This window comes from Mytilinidion resinicola (assembly GCF_010093595.1).
Source record: "Mytilinidion resinicola strain CBS 304.34 unplaced genomic scaffold BDZ99scaffold_28, whole genome shotgun sequence".
Lineage (NCBI taxonomy): Eukaryota > Fungi > Ascomycota > Dothideomycetes > Mytilinidiales > Mytilinidiaceae > Mytilinidion > Mytilinidion resinicola.
The window spans coordinates 136,336-156,883 of NW_022985464.1; the positions used below are offsets into that span (position 1 = coordinate 136,336).

Below are 20,548 nucleotides of genomic sequence, written 5' to 3' on the forward strand. Positions count from 1 at the left end.
CGGTAGTAGGCCGGTGCAGATTGCTGGAGTTGTAGCAATCTGCGGCAGAATTTCGGTAGGTAGGGTGTCGCGGTCGATACCGTGACAGTACCCCCCTCCTAAACCCAAGTCTCTTGGCGAGTAGGAGGCGCTGTTCGTGATGTGTACGGCTATTTGTCGGGAGTAGGGCCGTGAATCGAATCTTGATTAAGGTTTCAGGGTCCAGCAGGACGGGGCTTATCGGACGCAGGATCGTGAGCTTCGGGGTGGCGGCGATGATAATCAGCCGCAGCAGTAGTGTCCTTCAGGTTGTCAACGGGTTGCCAGGACAGGTCGTCGTATCCAGTCTATCGGACTAAGTACTTGTATTGCTTTCGGCGCCAGTTCAGGCGCATGCCTTCAATACGGTCGATATACCATTCAGTCTCTTCTTTAACTTAAATAGGTTCAGGTGGGGGCGACTCCTAGCCAGGCAGGTAGTCAGCTTGCGGAGCGGCAGGACGGAGTAACAAGATATAGAAGACAGGATGTATCTTCATAGATTTAGGTAGGCCTAGTTAATAGGCGTACGGAGAAACAATCTGTGTAATCGGGAACTTCCCTAGGTTCTTCCAATCGAGCTTCTTAGCGGGTCGATTTGTACGGATATTCCGTGCATTTAACCAGACTTTATTACCTACTTTATAGGCCGGTGCGCCTATATATTTTCAGTTAGCGTATTCTTCTTATATTACTTAGGCCTAAGTTATCTTTTCGCGGATAAACTGCTTAATATCTAATATTTTATTAACTATTTAATTAGCCTTAAGTGCTTACAGTGCTTAATAGGCAGGGCGCGGAGTTCCTAATAGCAGTTTAAAGCCTATTTTTAGGTGTTATCCTAAGATAGTAACAAATAGTATTACTATTATTAATTTAGATTAGGTGTTATTTACCTTAAACTAAGCGGACGGCAGCTAGGTAACCTAGTTATCTTACTTATAGTTTATATTAGGTAATCCGTAATATACCTAAATATATTAGTAGAATAGGTTAGCTATAGCCTTAGCCGTGATTATTTTACAGGGAATTATATATTAGTACTTGCTTAGGCGGTCTACTATAACTATAATATTAGTGCAGCCTTTAGATTTAGGTAGTTTAATAATAAAGTTAATAGAAATATCTTGCTAGTAATACTGCAGGATAGGCAGGGGTTTTAGGAAGCTATTATACTTTTTTCTTAAAGCCTTTATACAGTAATAGGTGTAATAGTATACTATAAATTAGCGGATTATTTTAAATATATATAGCTAGTAGTATTCTTTTTAGAGGATTTCTAGAGTCTTTCTATATCTAGGGTGGCCGCTAATAGGGGAATTATGCATATAATAAAGCAGTTTAATCTTTAGTTTATTATTATTAGGAATTACTATTTAGTTGTAGAAGTAGAGCTTGCTATTTTACTTTTTATATTTGCTTAGGGTAATTTTCTTAGAGCGGCGTACTCTAGAGCATAATATCTCCAAGACTTCCTAGATAAACTTATTATTTAGGTATTTATCCTTAATAATCTCCTAAATTATTTAGTTAGTTTCTGTTAGATTTAACTATATAAATAGGTTAGAATAGAGTAGTATCTAATTTTAGGCTGCTTAAGCTTCTTTTTACACAGGCGTATCTTACGTACAACGCGTTAAGGCGTTAGGCTTCTTACTATACTTGCCAGGTTAGTAGGTAATTAAGAAGTTAAATTAGGACAGGTATTTAGACTAATAAGCCTATTAGTAGCTTAACTGCTTTATAGTTATAAAGTACTGCAGGTTTTTATAGTTACTAAAAACCTAAATTAGAAATACTGCGCCTTCTAGTTTAGGCCGCCACTATTTAAAGTATTGGATAATTGCTAGGAGTTCCTTATTATAGATCTTATAGTTATATTTAGCAGGACTTAATTATTTTAAAAAGTAGGCTATAGGTCGGAGTATTCCTTATTTATCTATTTATAAGAGCACTCTAGTATTTATATAGTCGGATAAATTAGCCTTAATAATAATTAGCAGTTTAGGGTTAAAATAATAGAGGATTAGGGCGGTGGTAAACGCTGTCTTAAGTTGTTTAAATACCGCACAGCAGGACTTATTAAACCGGAACAGAATATCCTTCTTTATAAGTATAATTAGGGAAGCGGCCAGGCCAGAGAAATTGTTAATAAATTATCGGTAGAAGTTTATAAATCTAATAAAGGCTCGTACGTCCTTAATATTATAGGGGACTTCCTAGTTATAGATATCCTTAATCTTGTTTAGGTCTATACTAATTCCGCCGGTTAATATTATATACCCTAGGTAGGTAACCTTATTCTAATAGAATTTACACTTATTAATATTTAGTTATAGGCCGGCGGCTTTTATTACTTCTAGGACTAGCTTTATATAATACTAGTAGTTTTTAAAGTTTTTGCTATATATTAGAATATTATTAATATATGCGGTATAGAATATATCTAGGTACAGGCGGAGTATATTATTTATATAGTGTTGGAATATGCTAGGAGCGTTAGCTAATCTAAATAGCATTACTAGGTATTTAAACAGGCCGTATTGCGTCCGGAAAGCAGTTAGCTATTTATCTCCTTTCGCAATTTATAAGCGATTAAATACGGAGACAATATTAAGCTTTATATAGTATTTCGCCTTACTTAATTATATTAGGGTCTTCTAAATTAAGGGGATTAGGTATCGGTTTTTAACAGTTATAGTATTTAGCGCGCAGTAGTCGACATAGAATTATAGGCCTTCTCCGGGCTTCTTAATAAAGATAACCGGAGAGGCAATAGGTAATAAACTAGCACGGATAAATCCTTTCGCAAGGTTGTTGTTAAGGTACTTCCTTAGCACCTTTAATTTGTTTTGTAATATTCCGTATAACAGGCTAAATCTATGCAGTTTACTGTTTTTAAGCATAATTTTATAATTATATATTTAGTATTTAGGTAACTTATTAGCTTTCTATTAGAAGAAGGTTTTTAGTAAATAGTAATATTATACTAGGACTTTTATAGCTAGGTCGGTTTAGGTCTTTAGAGCTAAGGCCTTATTAATATTAGTAATAGTAATAGCAAAGATTTTATAATCGGGTTATTAGGCTAATTAGGTTATAGACGCCGCGTTTAGTATATAAATATCCGTCCGGGTATTAGGTTTAAATTTAGAATTAGATTTAGTTTCGGGTTTAGTTTTTAGCTTAGGTTTAGAGTCGGGCATATTTATCTAGTATACTATTTTAGGAAGCTAGTAATTATATTAGTATTATATAGACAGGCTTAATTACTATAAGTAAGAGTATTAGGTTAAAGGTATTAGGCACTGCTTAATAAGGGGCGCTTTAGGAAGCTGTTCTATATAAGTTCTTATTATAGAGGTTTAGGAGTTGCGCAGGCATTGCGCCTAGTATTAGAATAATTAAAATAATAGTTATTAGTTATTATAGTTAAATCTAATACAGTGCTTATATAGCTAGGGCTATTCTAGTAGCAGCTTATATTTGCCGAGTTCTAGTATATAGAAACGGATCTATTCTATATAGTTTAGGTAGCGGAGGGTTACTTATATAGAGTATATAATCTATTCTCCTTTAAGCATTTTTCTATTAAATCTAGTTAGGCGTAAAATATAAGGAAGCAGGTTAAGGCGGAGGTTCTATGCGCGCGCCAGATTCCTGTAAATATAACCTATACCTATAGCTCTACTATTAATTAGAGCTATAGTATCTATATAGGTAGGGCCTTATTATATAGAAATAGGGATAAAAATCTATTATTTCTAGAAGTTAGGTTTAGGTTCTTTAAACAGGTTTATAGAAATCCGGGGTTAGAATAGTTCTAGGGGGTAACTTAGCCCCGGAATAGGGCTTTTAACAACTTCTTTATATAGGACGAGCGGCTACCTCTAGATTAATTAGAGCTAGAGAATAAAGCAGTGGATATAGAGGAACGGCGGGCAGATAAAAATTAGGTGGAATTAGTTAATTGCGCGTATATGCGCGGTTAGGGGCTTAAAGGCTTATCTATGCTAGATAATTAGACTTAGGGTAAAAAAATAGAATAATTGCGGGAGATATAGCTATACTTTCCGCATTTAAAGTAGAGGCCCTTTTAATAATATTTATTTTGTTCGGCTAAGCCGGCTAGAGTATATTTAGATATATTAATTTCTATTATATCTAGGTCCTTTTATAATAGAGGGGAATATTAAAAGGGTCGGCCGGGCAGGAATTATAGATTATTATTATACTTCGCAATTAAGTTAGTATAGTTATTTAGATTATCCGGGGTAGTAGCGCTAACTATTACACGGCGGAGTTTATTAAAAAGGGAGTATTAGAGCTAAGTTATTAGGCTAGCTTTATTTAGATCTATATTAGCGGTAAGTTATTAAAATTTAGTAAAGTATAATATAAAGGCACGCCTTCCTTACTTTAGTATATAGAGTTAATTTAAGAATATAAGTTTCTAGTTTAGATTACTATATATAGCCTGCAGGAATTAGATAAGTTAATTAATAGTGCAGATATCTTAGTCTATTAAGGGGTTAATAAGTGTTAATAGGTTAGATTCTAATTAAGAGTAAGCGTATAGCAGGCGAGCACGTTTAGTTAGGTATTAATTAGCATTTCCTTCCAGTTTATACTATAGTTATCGGATAAAAATTAGGAGTTTCTTTTAACTCCCTTTAAATATTAGAGGGTTAATTAAATATTTAGTTTTTAGGGTCGGCAGGGCGGCGGCTGTTAGGGAGGAGTCTCTTAAAGTTGGCGGAGTAACTTTAATAGTTAGGGTCCGTATACAGTTTATATTATTAGCAGGTATTAAGCTATTATTTAATTTATAAATAGAAGGCCCTGCAAATTATTAGTCGGGCGCTAGTAGTAAAGTAGGGGTAGATTTAAACCGAATTGCAGCTACTTCCTCCTGCAGAGCAGTAATTTCCTATTTCTAGGCGGATAGAACTTCTATTACAGCAGCCTACTATTTTTTTTATAGAGCTAATAAGCTTTAAAAGTATTATAGTTAGGTTAGCAGGGGTGTTTATAGTAGTAAAAGTAGATATAATATAATATTATAATAGCGCTATACGCGAGAGGTTAAGGGCTTAAAAAGGAGCGTTAATTAGGTGCTATATATAATACTATATAGAGAATTAAAACGTTGTATAAGGAATAGGAAGACGGGAGACGGGCCACCGGATATAAGGGCGTGGCCGAGCGCGTAGCGTACGGCCTCTATACCATTTCGGCGCGTGGCACGCGTGTACGCGAGGTCCTTACCAGATCAGGTAATAGGAAAAGGGGGCAGCCGGTAGGTGGCTGGAGCGGGACAGGATAGGAAGCGGAAGCGAGACGGGAGCGGAGCAGGGTAGGCAGGGCAGGAGGCCGGCCAACAGTAGTAGGCCGGTGCAGATTGCTGGAGTTGTAGCAATCTGCGGCAGAATTTCGGTAGGTAGGGTGTCGCGGTCGATACTGTAACAATAATAGATATTAAAACGCTTAAATATAAAACCTTTTACCCTTTTCTAAGGCTTAAGCTAAAGGAACTTATAGTAGCGTACGCGGACTGCACGCGCGCAGGCTAGGCTAAAAAGTATATTAAAACCACGTGCTATACTATTAAAAACACTATTAGAAAATACTATAAGCCTAGGAAAACGCCTAAATATAAGCTAAGCCGGCGTAATATACTAAAAAGGCTCGCGGTTAAAGCTATAGCACTAGCTCTAAGGTATAAAAGGCAGTTAGATAACTTATATAAGCTTTTAAGATAAAAAGCAATATAGGAAGTATATAAGAAAAAGTAGAGGAATAAATAAAAGGCCTATAGAAAGAAATAAAAGGGCTTTTCTATACCGGCTCTTAATATAAAATAGAATAAAAATTAGGTAACTAAATACTATAAGCTTATAAAAGTAGAAAGCTTAATTATTATACTTTTATAAATAGAATATATAAGGCTTAATATATACCTGCACCGTATAAAAATACCTAATTATCCTTTACCTATATACTTCTATAGGTATATACTATAGTTTTTAAAGTATATAGTAATATACTATAAATAATACTATAATAGCAGAGGTAATATATTTTTTAAGGCTAGAACAAAAATATATATATAGCTATATAAAGACTATAAAGGAAATAAGGCTGTTTTATAATAGTTTCTATACTAAATAGACTTTTTACTTTACCTTTTTATAGCTAGAAAAATAGTAATAGAAAAGCTAGCTATATAGCTAGCTAACTTATATAGCTATACTCTAAAAATAGAACTACACGTATACACGTATATTATATAACTATAGGCACGCCTATAATAGGGTAACCCTTCTAATTTCCTATTATCCTTTAATTTAATACCTTAGCTTTTAAGAAAAAAGGGCACGCGTATATAGTAAAGGCACGCGCGCCCTAATATAAACCCCGGACCTTACTAACCTTCTAAATACTATATAACCCTGGAACCTAGGGCCTACGAACACCGGATTAATTTTAGAAAATATATTAAAATAGCTTACTCTATAGTAATACTTATAGAGCTGCCACGCGTTTCCTATAGCCGCGCAGAAATAAAAGGAATATAAGGCGTTATATACTATAGAAAATAAGGTTTTTACCCGACTACTATAGAGCGAACGGTTTCCCCTTATAAATAAAACCTAGATAGTACTGCTATATAAACCCTAACAGGAGCTAAATCGGCCTAATAGAACCTAATATAATATAATATATATATATTAGCAGATTATCTCGAATATCCGGGGCTAGTAGTATTCTTTCTAGAAGATTTTAAAAGGTTTTCCGCGCTCTAAATAGCCGCCTATAGGTAAATCGTGTATATATTATAGTTTTAGGCGGCAGGATTACCCTAGCTAGCTTAGGCAGGTAGGTAGAAGTAATAACTAAATTTACTACGTGTTTTATAATACACAGCAGGCAGGCGGGTTAAATAATAAAATATAGCTTAAGAAGCTATAAAAAGGTAGGGCGGCGGTTAGTAGGTATACTCCTGCTAAGGCTTGTATAGGCCCTTATAATAAGGCCTCTCGCCGGGTCCTAATATTACGTGTTACGCTGTGCAGTAAGCTTTACCGTTTAAGCCGTGATATATTTAATATAATAATCCTTAAAATCTTAGTTAAGGTGGCTTTTATAGCCGTCCAAAATTAGCAACCTATATAACCCTACCTAACGCGCCTTTATATATATATTAAAGTGCTTTAACTACTTAAAACTAAGCTTATTATTAGTCCAGCCGTTTTTAGAGATAAAGAGCTTCTAATTATATAGTATTTCTACTTCCTTATACTATATAGAGATATAAACGCGTTTTTTATAAATAATAAATAGTAGGGTTATATATCCGGCAGCGTAGATGCTCTAGATAACTATAACCTACTTTTAGTTGCCTAGTTAAATAAGATTAGGCCTTATACGTTTCTCTAAACCTATAACAACCTTTATTATACTAATTATACCTATTTAAAAGCTAGTTTTATTAAAGTTGTAGATATTATTTAGGTAGACGCTATACTTAGCTATAGTTTCTTATATAAGAGTAAACTATATATTAATAACCTCTAGGTCTTCCTAAAGTATTTTCTAGCAGTCTTTTACCTAATTAAAAGCTATTTTAAGCTCCTTTATATAAAATATAAACTATTAAGTCTAGTTCTTACCTACTAGTATTCTACTACACGCAGCCAGTACTTTATTTACTATATCTGCCACCTTATATAACCGGGGCGCAAATCCTTATAAGTTTAGGCTAAAAATATATTATATAATTATATACTCTTCGGTCGCAGTAAGCTTTAGGCAGTTTAGTTGTAATTAAGGTTAAAATATAATTCTATAGAGCCGATTAGAAAGCTGCTAATATTATATATTAAAGGCTGCTACAGCGCGTTATATAGTCCTAAATTAACTAGAAGTAAAGGCTTAAAGCGCGAGATTAATACTGCCTTTTTACTAAGATAAATAATCGCTGTATTATTAATATATTGCTATATAAATATAGTATTGGTTATACTAAGGAAAAGTAGCCGGCTTAGTAGTTTAGCCGGCTTAGTAGTAGAATACGTTAACTTCTTTAATATAGCGGTGTTTAAAGTATAATAGGTTATTTCTTTTATACCTTTTAAGTGTTATATACTACAGCAGGGTATAGGTAAGTTATTATCGGGGTGTAATAGTCTTTAAAAGGTAAGGTAAAATTAATTTTAGGTATAAAATAGGGTAGTTACTTCTAATAGGTAGTATTAAAGTTTTAAGTTAAATATAAGGTTTCTATTTATATAAAGGAGCGTCCTTATATATAAAAGCTCCGTCCTAGAAAACCTTATACTTATTCCTAGATCGCTATAATTTAGTAATAATTCCTACTTATTCCTAAATTGCTATAATTTAGTAATAATTCCTATTTATTCCTAGATTGCTATAATTTAGTAATAATTCCTATATATAACCTTCTATTATATGCTGTTTCTAAATCGTTTCTATCTACTAGCAGTCCGTAGGGGAATCCAGGATCCCTATTTAACTAACCCTTATTTCTTAAAGTTCTATAGTTCGTTCTTGCGTTATTAGTTTAATCTGCTTTTTTATTTCCTTAAGTACCTTAGTATTTAGGTGGTTTATATTAGGGTTTATAATATCTAGTTATATAAAACCTTACTATAGGAAAAATAGAGTAAGGATCTATTATTTCTAGAAGTTAGCTATAGGTTCTTTAAATAGGTTTATAGAAATCCGGGGTTGGAATAGTTCTAGGGGGCAACTTAAGCCTAGGACCGGGCTTTTAACAGCTTTTTTATACGGGACTAGTATCTTCCTCTAGAATAATTAGAGCTAGAGGATAAGTTTATAGATATAAATAAACAGCGGACAGGTAAAAATTAAAAAGGACTTATAGCTTATATATATATATAAGGGCTTATAGGCCTATCTAGGCTAGAAAATTAGACTTATAGCAGTAGTATAGAGTAGTTATAGAAGATATAGCTATACTTATAGCACTTATAGCAGAGCCCTTTTCGGCGGTATTTTTCTTATTTAGCAGATCTAACCGGGGCATAATTAAATGCGTCGATTTCTATTACGTCTAGGTTCTTCCGAGTCGGGGCTTAATATTAGGAAGAGTAGTTAGTTAAAAGGAATTAAAGATTATTATTATATGCTAAGATAAGGTTGGCGTAGCTATTTAAGTTGTCCGGGATAGCAACGCTAACTATAGCTTAACGGAGTTTATTAGAGAGTAAATACCGGAGTTAGGTTATTAGGCTAATTTTATTTAAACCTGTGTTAGCTATAAAGCGTTAGAATTCGGCAAAGTATAATATAAAACTCTGCTTTCCTTATTTTAATAAATATAACCTGCTTAGAGCTGTAAGTTTCTTATTTAGGTTGCCGTATATAGCCTATAGGAATTAGATAAGTAGCTTAATAGTATATATATTTTAATCTATTAAAAAAGCTACTAATATTAATAGGTTGCGTTTAAGTCGAGAATAGGTATAGAGTAACCGGGCTTATTTAGTAGAGTATTAGTCTGCGTTCTATTCTAGTTTATACTAGAGTTTCTAGATAAAAATAGAAAGGTTTTTATAGCGTTTATTAAATATTAGAGGGTTAGGTAGGCGGTTAAATTTTATAGTACACGCGTTAGGACGCGTTAAAAAGGTATTAGAGGAATAAAGGGGCGTAACTTTAATAGTTAGCGTCCGTGTATAGTTTATAGAAGCGACAGGCTTTAAGCTATTATTTAATTTATAATAGTATTCCCGGATTATTAAAATTTCCTTTTATAATACTGCTATCTCTTTTATAAAGGCAAATTATTAGTTTTATAGAGCTTCTATAAATAAGGATTATACTACGGCAAGCTATTCCTTTATAAAGGTAACTAGCTCTAAAAGTATAGTAGTTAGGTTATTTAGGGTTATTATAAGGGTAAAGGTTAATATAATATAATATTATAATAGTACTATAAGCAGGAGTTTAAGAGCTTAGGAAGAAGTTTTAATTAGGTGCTAAATATATTACTATATAGGGAATTAAGACGTTGTATAAGGAATAGGAAATCGAGAGCGCTAGTAAAGAAAATATGCCGGCGGAATATATATATAGTATAAGCTTACGAGCTCTATATAAGATTAGGTAATAATACTATATAATTTAGTCTATAACCTAGACTATAACCTAGACTTGATTACGTAATCTAGGCTATATTTTAGGATATAATCTAGACTAAGAGCTAGACTAAACACGTAATCGGCGAATTATAGTAGGTAAAGTATTATAGGTAGTTACTATAACACCTAAATAGTTAACTTATAAATTTAAAATAATAATATATAGTATAAGGTTTACTATATTAGTAATATAAGGCTATATAAATACTAGCAACTATTTAAAAATATTAAAGGCTGCCTTTATAGAGTTTTTAATTTCTACTACTATAACCTATAAAAACCTAAACTACTTACTTACTTTATTAAACTAAAAAACTAAATACTACCTACTTAGAACTACTAAAACGTTACTATATTATTATAATACGCCTATATTAGCTGTCTACTATATAAGTTTATATAGTAAGTTTTTTATATATAAAGTAAAAAAATATAATACAGTTATCCTAATAAGCCGTTGGAAATCGAAGCTAAAGGGAGTCCTAATAGGCTCCTTAAGGTACTTAGAGTAATTATACGCAATTATAAAGCCCTCCGGGCAGTAGTAGTAGTATTATAGTAGGTTAAATCTTTCCTATAACCTTTAACCTTAAATTGCACTCGCAATAATAATAATAACAACACCTATAATAATAATACAACTAAAAGCCCCTTTTTAACACGTATAGAAGCGTTATAAGCGTATTTAACAAAGTATAATAAATATAAAGCGCTTTATAGAATTAGCCCCTTAATACTATTAGTATAGATTTCCTCTAAGCTATAGTCGCGTGTATTAATAACGCGTTCTTCGGACTTATAGAGGCTAAAAAGGACTTTACTATATATAAAAAACTATAAACGAACGGAAAAACGCGCTATAGAAAGAACTAATAAAGGAGATAAAGAATATAAGGAAGAGTATTAGCGAGCTAAAAGCTTAAGAAAAAAAGATATACGCAGCTGCAGTAGTAAAGGCCCTAATAGTAATATAAATCGGGCAAGCTATATAAATTAGACAGGACGCGAGAATCGGATAGAATATAATAAACAACTTCTATAAAATCAACATCTATATTAAAAACGACGCCTAGCAAGCGGCTAACGCGATATACACGAATAACTATATTATAAAAAAGCTATAAGCAGCGGGAGAGCCGGAAACTATAAAGATTAGTAGTATTAGAAAGCTATAAAGTAGTGATATTAAGGTAATTATCGCGGATAAGCTATTAAAAAACGCCCTTCTAAAGAAAAAGAATTAGGTTCTTATTCTAGGCTCCTCCGCTACTATACGCACGCCTACGGTGCTTATTAAAGTACACAGCGTGCCTAAAAAAATAGACCTTAACAACCCGAGTCTATAGAAGGATATAATAGAAAACAATACAACCTATAACCTAGGACTTATAATTAATAAGATTATATAGAAAAATAAGGCAGCTATTACCGCGGCGTAGGTAAACCTAGTATAGTATATAAGCTCGGCTATTATAGGCGTATAAATAGAAGTAATAGCAAACAACGCTATTAATAATAGTATTACTTAGAAAGGCTATATACTTAACGCCTTAAGGTATAAGGCAGGATTTATAGCTATATAGTGCTTTAACTGCCAGGGCTACAGGCACGTTGCAAGGTACTATAAAAAGAATATTAAATGCGTAGTATATGCAGGCGAGCATAATATAAGAGTATACCCGGATAAAACTATTAAGAAATATATAAACTGTAATAGAAACCACCTATTATACAGTACTAAATACACTATTTAAAAAAGGGCCTAGCAAAGGGCCCTTAATAAGAAATGGACAATACTACGCTAATACGCCGTAGAGCGCAACAAACTATATATATTCTAAGCGCAGTTATATAATAAATAATAGTATATAAGGAAGATAGCTCTAAAAAAAAGGGTGTAATATATAGGGGAGTTTAAAATATAAGTAGAGAAGCCCTTTTCTATAGACTCTATAGCATCTATAGCTTCTACTATACCTGCACCCTTAAAGAAACCCGGACCTAGGCGGCTAAAAAAGGTGCTTACAGCGGATAAAAACCAGCCCGCTATTAATAAGGCATTTGGAATCGGAAGTAGAACGCAGCCCGCCCAATTTACGCGACCTAACCAATTAGCTACGCTGCCGGAAGTATTATTACAGCTAGCTATATAAACTATATATAGCGGAGGCGATTAGCTAATATTAAGCGGAGAGGTTTAAATACTATTATTATAAGATAACCTAGCTAACTAATAGATCTACGCTAAGTAAAGAACCTAGGTAGATAACGGGCAAGCTAAGAAATAACAAGAGGACACTAAGATAAGCTAATATTAGAATAACTAAATAACCTTACTATTATACAGTATAACGTCTATAAGAACTTAATAACTTAAAAGAAGTTCCTTAAAAAGGCGGAGAATACCAGCCTATAACCTATAGTACTAGCTATATAAAAACTATAAAGGAACCTATATAGGTAGGAGCAGGGGTATATAGTATATATAACGTATATAATAAAGTTATACTATTTACTATATATAGGAGAGGAATATATAAAAGCCTGTATATATATTAATAAATAACTAAATATTAATAAGTAGTCGGTTATACACTACTTACTAGATTTTAACACCTTCTCCCTTTATATAGAGGAAAAAAGGATTTATATTTATAATATCTATAACCCGAACCCTAATAGTATTATATAGAAACTACCCCTACTACTAAATAATACTAAAGCGGAATATATTTTTATCGGAGATATAAACCTATACTATCTGCTATAGAAAAAAGTTTAAGTTATATAAATTAAGAAGTAAGTAGAAAAGCTCCTTTATATTACGCGCGAAGCAGGTATAAACCTAGCTATAGAGGAAAAGCTAGAAATATAGGTAAAAGGAATATTATAGTCTATAATTAACCTTATATTTATAATAGGATAGCTAATAGAATAAATAATTTCCTCTATAGTATAAAAAGAATAGAACTGCAACTCTAATCACCGGCCTATATATATAGAGTTCGATGTCTTACTACTAAAGGCAGCTAAACCCCTGCAGCGTAGGCTGTAAAAGAATATAGTATAGAAAAAAGTATAAAAAAACCTAGTAATACGGCTAAACGAGCTAGAAACTCGGAATAACCTGCAGGAGACGGAGGAAGATTTTAATATATTTACACACCGCCTATATAAGTATATATAAGCTATAATAGATAAAACTATACTACTTATAAAGCTATTAAAACAAGTATTACCTGCGTGGTTAATAGAGTGCACTAAGAAAGTACGGGAGATAAGGCGGGCCTATAGAACCTAGCGCTTATTAAAAATAGTAGAGGACTAGATTTTATACAGAGTATAGTATAATAGAAAGAAAAGGGCTATACGTAAAGAAAGTATAAAAGTATAGCGCCGCGCAGTAGATAAAATTACGTTGGATCCGAAAGGCGTATAGAAGCTAGCTAAATAGGGCAGAACTATTAGAAAAAAACCACGGCCACCGCCTTAATTCCCCTTTTTTTTACGGCCTAATAACGCAACGCTTTATATAGATAATAAAACTAAGGCCTAAATACTTACGGAATAGTTTTTCCTACCTTTTATAGAGGCAGACCTCTCTAATATTAAAAAATACTAATACCTAGAGCTGTATAAGTCCTTATAAAACGTTATAGTAGAAAATATCCTCTCCGCGCTAATAGGAATAGCCCTGGATAAGGCCCCGGGTATTATAAAAATAACTAATAGAATTCTTAAGAAATGCAAAACGCAGCTAGTACTAACGCTAGCCAGGTTCTTTACTAGGTGCGTATATATAGGGCACTACCTATAGCCGTATAAAGAATTAATTACTATAGTGCTATATAAGCCTTAGAAAGCGTTCTATAATATAGTAAAGTTATACAGGCTAATTACACTGCTAGAAATAGTAAGTAAGCTGCTTAAACGTATTATAGCACGAAAACTATCTAAGATAGCAGAGGAGAAAGGCATGCTCCTACCGAGCTAAATAGGCGTAAGGCCCGAATAATCTACGCAGACAGCACTAGAACTTTTTACGGAATAAATATAAACTATATAGAAAAGTAACTTTTACCTTATTATTTTTCTCCTTAGCCTAGATATTTTAGGGGCCTTTAATAGAGTATTTTATAAAAGAATAATATATAACCTATAGGTTTAATATATACCGGAATAGATAGTTTAATTTATAAAATTATTTCTATAGAACTAAACTATAAGACTTTTTATTAGAAGATATATTACTAAGACTATTCCGGTTAATACAGGTATACTATAAGGATTTTTATTCTTACTAATCCTTTTTTTATTTTTTATAAGCACGCTTCTGCTAGTACTATAAAAAGGTAATATAATAGCCTACAGGTTTATAAACAACACTAATATCCTTATATTTAGTAAAAGCACGGAAGAAAACTATAGGGTAATTAAAAGTGCGTATATACGGTATATAAAGTAGGTAAAAAAGTATAGTATAATATTTGCCCCGGATAAGTATTACTTATTAAAGGCGCTAAAGTATAGATATATAGGGCTATATTATTATATAATTAGGTTATAAGCTTTTAAAAGGTAAATAAGGCCGCTATAAAGCGTAGAAAGCGTAAAAAAAAGCGAATTTAGAGGTAAAAAGTTCTAATAAAGGTATAGAGCTCTAAAATAATTACTTAAAAAAAAGCTAATAAATAAATTAAGGGCGAAATACGTTAAAATAGAAGGCGCTTAGGTGGAAATATATAGTAGTAAGCGCGCTATAGGCGCTGCAGTAAAATAGGATATAACGCTTATATATATTAAAAAGATAAGGAAATTATTATAGATTAAACTATAAGTTATATTAAGTTAATATCTATTAGTATTATAAAGTAATTTATATTTTATATCGCGTTTTAGTAATAAAGTAGCCTACTTACTTAGGTAGCCCGCTTACTTATAAAGTACGTTACTTTTAATTTTTTACTACTTATTTAGGCTATTTATATATTTTCTATATAACTAAAAATAGTTTCTAAAAAAAAAAGATATTATTATAGTAGCCTCTAAAGTAAAGTTTTATAAATAAGGCTGCTTTAGTAATATTAGTTATAGGCTCTACTAGTCTAGTTTAAACTAAATTAGTTTAGATTAGCTAATATTTAAAAGTACTAGGTAGTTATAAAATAAGGGCGCCTTTCCGCCTTCTATAAAAAGGGTAAGCGGTTTATTTTCTTTTAATAGTAGAACTTCTACTAACTATTATACTAGCTAGCTTTTACCTATTACTATATATTATTATTTAATAGCTAAGGCCTTATAGGCCTTTCTAGAACTAATTCTAATTAGAAAGAAAATAGTATAGGTAAATATAAAAGTAAGTTTTATTCGGTTCTTTATACCTACTTTATTTTATGCTTTTTTAAGGAAATAGTAGAATAAAATATTAGAATTTGCCTTTTATTTCTCCTAGTCTACTATAAAGAAATACCCTATAGTATATATAGTATTAAATAGAAAAATAGAGCAGTATATATTACTGCTCTTTTAGAAACTTCCTATAAAGTGGTCCCTGCTAAAAAGTATATATATAGGGTGGATTTAGGTGAAATATAGAGCTATAAGATGGTGGCTCTAAGTATTAGTAACGTCGACCTTAGTCTACTTAAAGGAATCCTGGCTCTCCGGGCCCGCGTTAATATCTATTGCAGTCTCGTGGCCTGTCGTGCTCTCTAAGATGTCTGGAGCGTCTGCGTCCTTGGCCATGCGCGATAGTTGGGACTCCAAGGAAGGGGACAGATGTGTGATACCGCCGTAAGGGGGCTGCCCGAGCTATTCCACAATCTGATTGTACAACTGGCCCGCTTGCAGCATCGCCACAACCTCGGGGCCGCGTTCGCCCTCCTTTAAGGCGTTGAAGAAGGTCTTAATCTAGAGGGCTTTCTTGCGTATGGCACGCTCCCGCTCCTCTATGGAGCCCAGCAGCGCGGCGTTCTGCTGCTCGAGCGTCTTGATGCAACGGACCATTTCCTCCTTGGCCGTCTTTACATGGACTTTGTAGTGGCAGTGGTCGGCCATATTACGCGCGATACACCTGCTGCACGGGTCGGGGGCTTCGCCGTCGCACTGAGCACCCAGCCGTTAGTCCCTGCTTGCATGGTAGCGGATCTCGGGGACCTACCTTGGCGCGCGCCCTCTTGCAGGCGGCGCATGCGTTCAGCGATACATGGCTGGGAGTGCGCCGCTTCCTGCCCTTGAGCTCGTCGGGGCTGGCGCATCGTGGGGCCTGGGAGCGGGGAGGATGGGAGGAAAGGACATTGTTGGGCGCACAGCGTTTTTGAAGATGGTCGTATTGAGTGACTAAGGCAGCCGGGTTAGGAAGGATTGTCGCGAACCTTGCGCAGAACCTTGAAAGACGGGGCTGGACAAAGGCGCAGGCGAGCAGCCGTGGCTTGCGTCTCTCAGCTCAACGCGGGCCCACGTGCTTTCGCAGCGGCGGGTGGTAGACAGACGAGAGCAGACCTCGGGAACAGAGTAGAGCAGAGCCCTCAAGCGCCCGCCGTGCCGGGCGCGTTGGTGGTGTTGTGTGGTGAAGTTTTGGCGGGTTAAGCGGCCAGGCTTACAACATTTATGCCCACTAACTTAGCCGCCGAACAAAACGAGTGACCTAATTGTTACAACCCGTAACACGGATGACTCGATTACCGCGGTATTCGAGGAAGCAAGTAAGCAGATCAGATTGGTTACACGTAATCTGCATACAGGACCCAGGGGCACGAGGGTACAATGCCTTGGTGTGTTGGACTCCCCTGGCTACGAGGTCACGGGACTAGAGGTCACGTGCTAGCTCGTGGAAGGATCGAACGAGCAGCAACCGTTCGGTGCTGGCTCGTGGAAGAACCCAACGAGCCATAGACTTTTTAGGAGTTGTCTTTTGTATTTAAGCACACTCATTCTCGTAGATAGGAACCTCGTGTTCAACTCAATACCTATTGTAGTAACCCCGTCTTATGCCTAAGATTGATTTGCCTCTCCTCCTGAAGACTATCGCACCCCGACGACGACTCGACCTGTACTTGCCTTGTGAGAGTACTTGGAAAGTATAGAAGAGACGACCCGTTACACCTATAACGAATAAGAATACAGTTAGGGATGCTTTAACTGGCAGTTTATTATTTTGCATGTTCTTTAGATATGAAACGAACTCTACGTCCCTTGCGTCGCGCTTAACTCGAAAAGCTTGCGCAAGTCATCATTAATGCTAGACGGGGTGTCTTTATTCTGTGTTTCCCGCAAAATAGCATCTACTACCGTATTTCCTTCCCAGAATCCGGTGTTAACTTCATCCAGGCCGCTTCCGTTCAAGCACATCTCATCGTCCCAACTCCAGGCTTCCATCGACTGGAAATTCCGCAGACTTTGGAGCTGTGGCGGCGAGAGGTCCTGGGAGGTCCGCGCCTGGGAAGCGTCAATACTACTGAATTCTTGGATCGCTAGTTCGGTCTTCGTGATGATGTTGTCAAGCCGTAGCATAGTGTGGCGTGCCAGCGTAAACGTTGGACACATGTCAAGGAGGATGGAAATGCCTTTCTTGAATGCCTCGATGGCTCTGCCGCGCGTGGGCCGAGGGTTCTCGGTGTGCAGGATAATGCATGCAAGATGCAGGATGGGACTGATTGACCAGAAAACTGCTGAAAAGCGGGAAATGCGCCGCTCGACATTCTGCTTGTGGTAGACATATAACGCTTCAATGGACCCGGTTGCAATACCCACACAATCGTCTGCAACTGTCTGGTTGTAACCGCGATTCAGAATACTCTCTTGCCGCAAGAGTAATCGGAGTTGATTCATTAGCTTCCGGTAGGTTGTTAGCACAAGTATTTGCACGTCATAACCGAGTCATTTTGGTAAAACTCACCAGGAATAAAACTATTCTCTGACGAATAATATAAGCCGGAAGGTTTGGAGCGCAGTTCAGCCCGACATCACTTGGTTGCCAGCGAAGGTGTGCGGGGAAGGCGCTGATTACATAGAGAATTCGCGCATCGGTGAGTGCAATGAACTCGGCATTGAGCGTGCTATTCGGCGCCTTCTTCGCAAACTTCATATCCCAAATTTCAGCGCAAAGCCGCCCCCATTTGACCGTACACCGCAAGTAAGGGCTTGCTGAGCGCTGCGGGTTTTCCACAGGCAATGGTTTGTCGGGGAACATGAGTCTGTCCTCAACGTTTGCTGGAATGTCAACGTCGAATTCGGATTCTCGCAGAAGATAGGGAGTTCCCGTGTTGAATGAAATGTGCCGCTCCAAGAAATAGACGGTCCAGAAGATACGTTGGCGCATGACAATTTCAAAGGGAGTGCAATTTATCCATGCTGATTGATCATGCAGTCGAAGCCTGAAACACAGGCGTACGATCTGGCTCATGGTGTCGCATGCCGCATCCATGTTCTCGATGTACAGCAAATACAGCGTCTTTAGTAGCAGACATTGCACTGTCAGTAAATTAGCGTTTCCCGGCCAGGCAAGCCGATCCAGAATGCTCTGAGCGCGGCAGAACTCGTCCAAAGCGGGCACACCATCCGACCCAGCGCAGTAATCGTTGAGGAATTTCACAACAGCGAAGACGAGGTTGATCATGGCCAGGAATTTTGGCCGATCGGGGAAGTCATCTGGATCGTGGATGAAACAGTCAAACTGCGTCCGAACTTCGTTTTCGTTCAGGAATGGGCAATGATGGTTCAGGCTTGCAAAATACAGCTCGAATGAGCGGATGAGAATTGTTACGTCGTATAGTCTTGTCTCTCTTTCTAAATATCGGATAGTCCGGTGGTGGTAGGTTGGCAGCTTGAGAGCAAACATCCGGTTCACCTGTGGGGAGCTATCTCTATGCATAGATGAGTTTGAGCGATGGTCTCCGAAAGCGACGGTAGCGTTCATAAGGTTTAGCGGGGCGAACACAAATGTTGCTCCGTGGAACTGTTTGTCGTTGAATACGCTGATAGTGCCTGGACGGGAATAGCTAGATGAATTGTCTGTGTCATCGCCGGAGGACCATCCGCTCTCCTCTGCCTCAGAGCAAGAGATGATTTGGTCTTTGAGCCCACTGTACTCGTTTTCCAGGGCAGAAACTCGGTTCAGCATCTTTCGCATATGTTCAGCCAAATCTGTCTCGTTGCTTGGTGCATTGGTGGCAGATGGAGGTGGTGTATCGGCTTTTTCTGGTCTAACTTCGGATAAGCAGAGGGTCTTACAGCAGAAAGGAACTGTTTATAAATATATGGGAAACTCCTTACATTTCGCTAGGGTTGCGGACATGCTCGATTCTCTGACGCCTCTTTTTAAAGCTGTACACACATTGCGCCTCGGCTTGGCGGCAATTGAAGCAGGGATTTTCGCCCGAACACTATATTCTGAGTCAAATCATGCTATGAAGGTCTTGCAAGTTGTAGATGTCAAGTTACCTTCACTTTGCGCTTTTGACAGAAGGTGCTTAATGCGACATTAGGATTAGAATACTTCACAATTGCGAGACTGGATTCTCTCACCATGCGTGTGATACGTAGCGACCCCTCTTACTCCGCTGGTTCGGCGAGCCTGCATCGAGCAAGGGCAAGCCATGATACAAGCCTGCTATGTTCTTTTGATATGCCCGATCGGATGTAGAGTCAAGCGTGAGTATGGGCCCACTCGCTGTGCTTTCAGTGGAGTGTGAAGGAAAAGCGCCCTCTCCGACTGCATTTGCCCGTTTCTTGATCAGTTTCTGACGGCGATCAAGCGCATACTTGCAACTGCGGCCGAGACTGGTACACCTCTCGCAGGTCGGACCACCAGTACATTTCAGCTTCAGATCATTACAGTTCTGACAAGCTCGCCGGGTGGCTTGGGGGTTGTTCGATGCAGACATGTGAGCCTCATCAGCGGCTTCGTAAGCTTGCTGGTGGCGAAGCAAGATGTCTCTTGGAGTCGCCAATCAGCCGCAGTCCTACAAAGGGGCGGAGTGGTGGAATGCACACGTACCTCCTCCAGAACCGTTTGCCGCAGCTCTGGCAGCCAAAGGGTTTCGGACGGTCACCGCTACTGTGGATCGATACGGCATGGCGGCGCAGATGTTCCAGGCGAGTGAAACGTTCATCACAGGCGGTGCAAGGGTAAGGAGCAGGATTGGTGCGTTGTCGAGGCATAGCAGTACACGCATCCAGCGCGCCTCGTCTCGACGAGGGTTGGAACCAGAGAGATGCGCAGGTTATAAGTCAGAGGATGCTTTGGCGTCGTGATCCCAGGCCAGGTGCGCGCCGGTGGCGGGACCCCGGACCCCGCACTCTTGACCGCGCCGAGGGGAAGAAAGCTTCGAGCATCGAGCAGC

The 20,548-nt window shown here is 37.0% G+C and overlaps 1 protein-coding gene across 1 annotated transcript; it reads right to left on the reverse strand.

Moving 5' to 3' along the window:
• Positions 1-16,929: 16,929 nt before the first annotated feature.
• Positions 16,930-20,440, reverse strand: BDZ99DRAFT_576350 (uncharacterized protein). The gene is made up of 6 exons (XM_033728575.1): positions 20,203-20,440; positions 19,731-20,141; positions 19,647-19,674; positions 19,479-19,588; positions 18,103-19,408; positions 16,930-18,038 (listed from the first exon to the last, which is right to left on the reverse strand). The coding sequence occupies exons 1-6, from the start codon at positions 20,364-20,366 to the stop codon at positions 17,391-17,393; spliced, it is 2,667 nt and encodes an 888-aa protein (XP_033570049.1). The 5' UTR covers positions 20,367-20,440; the 3' UTR covers positions 16,930-17,390.
• Positions 20,441-20,548: the final 108 nt, after the last annotated feature.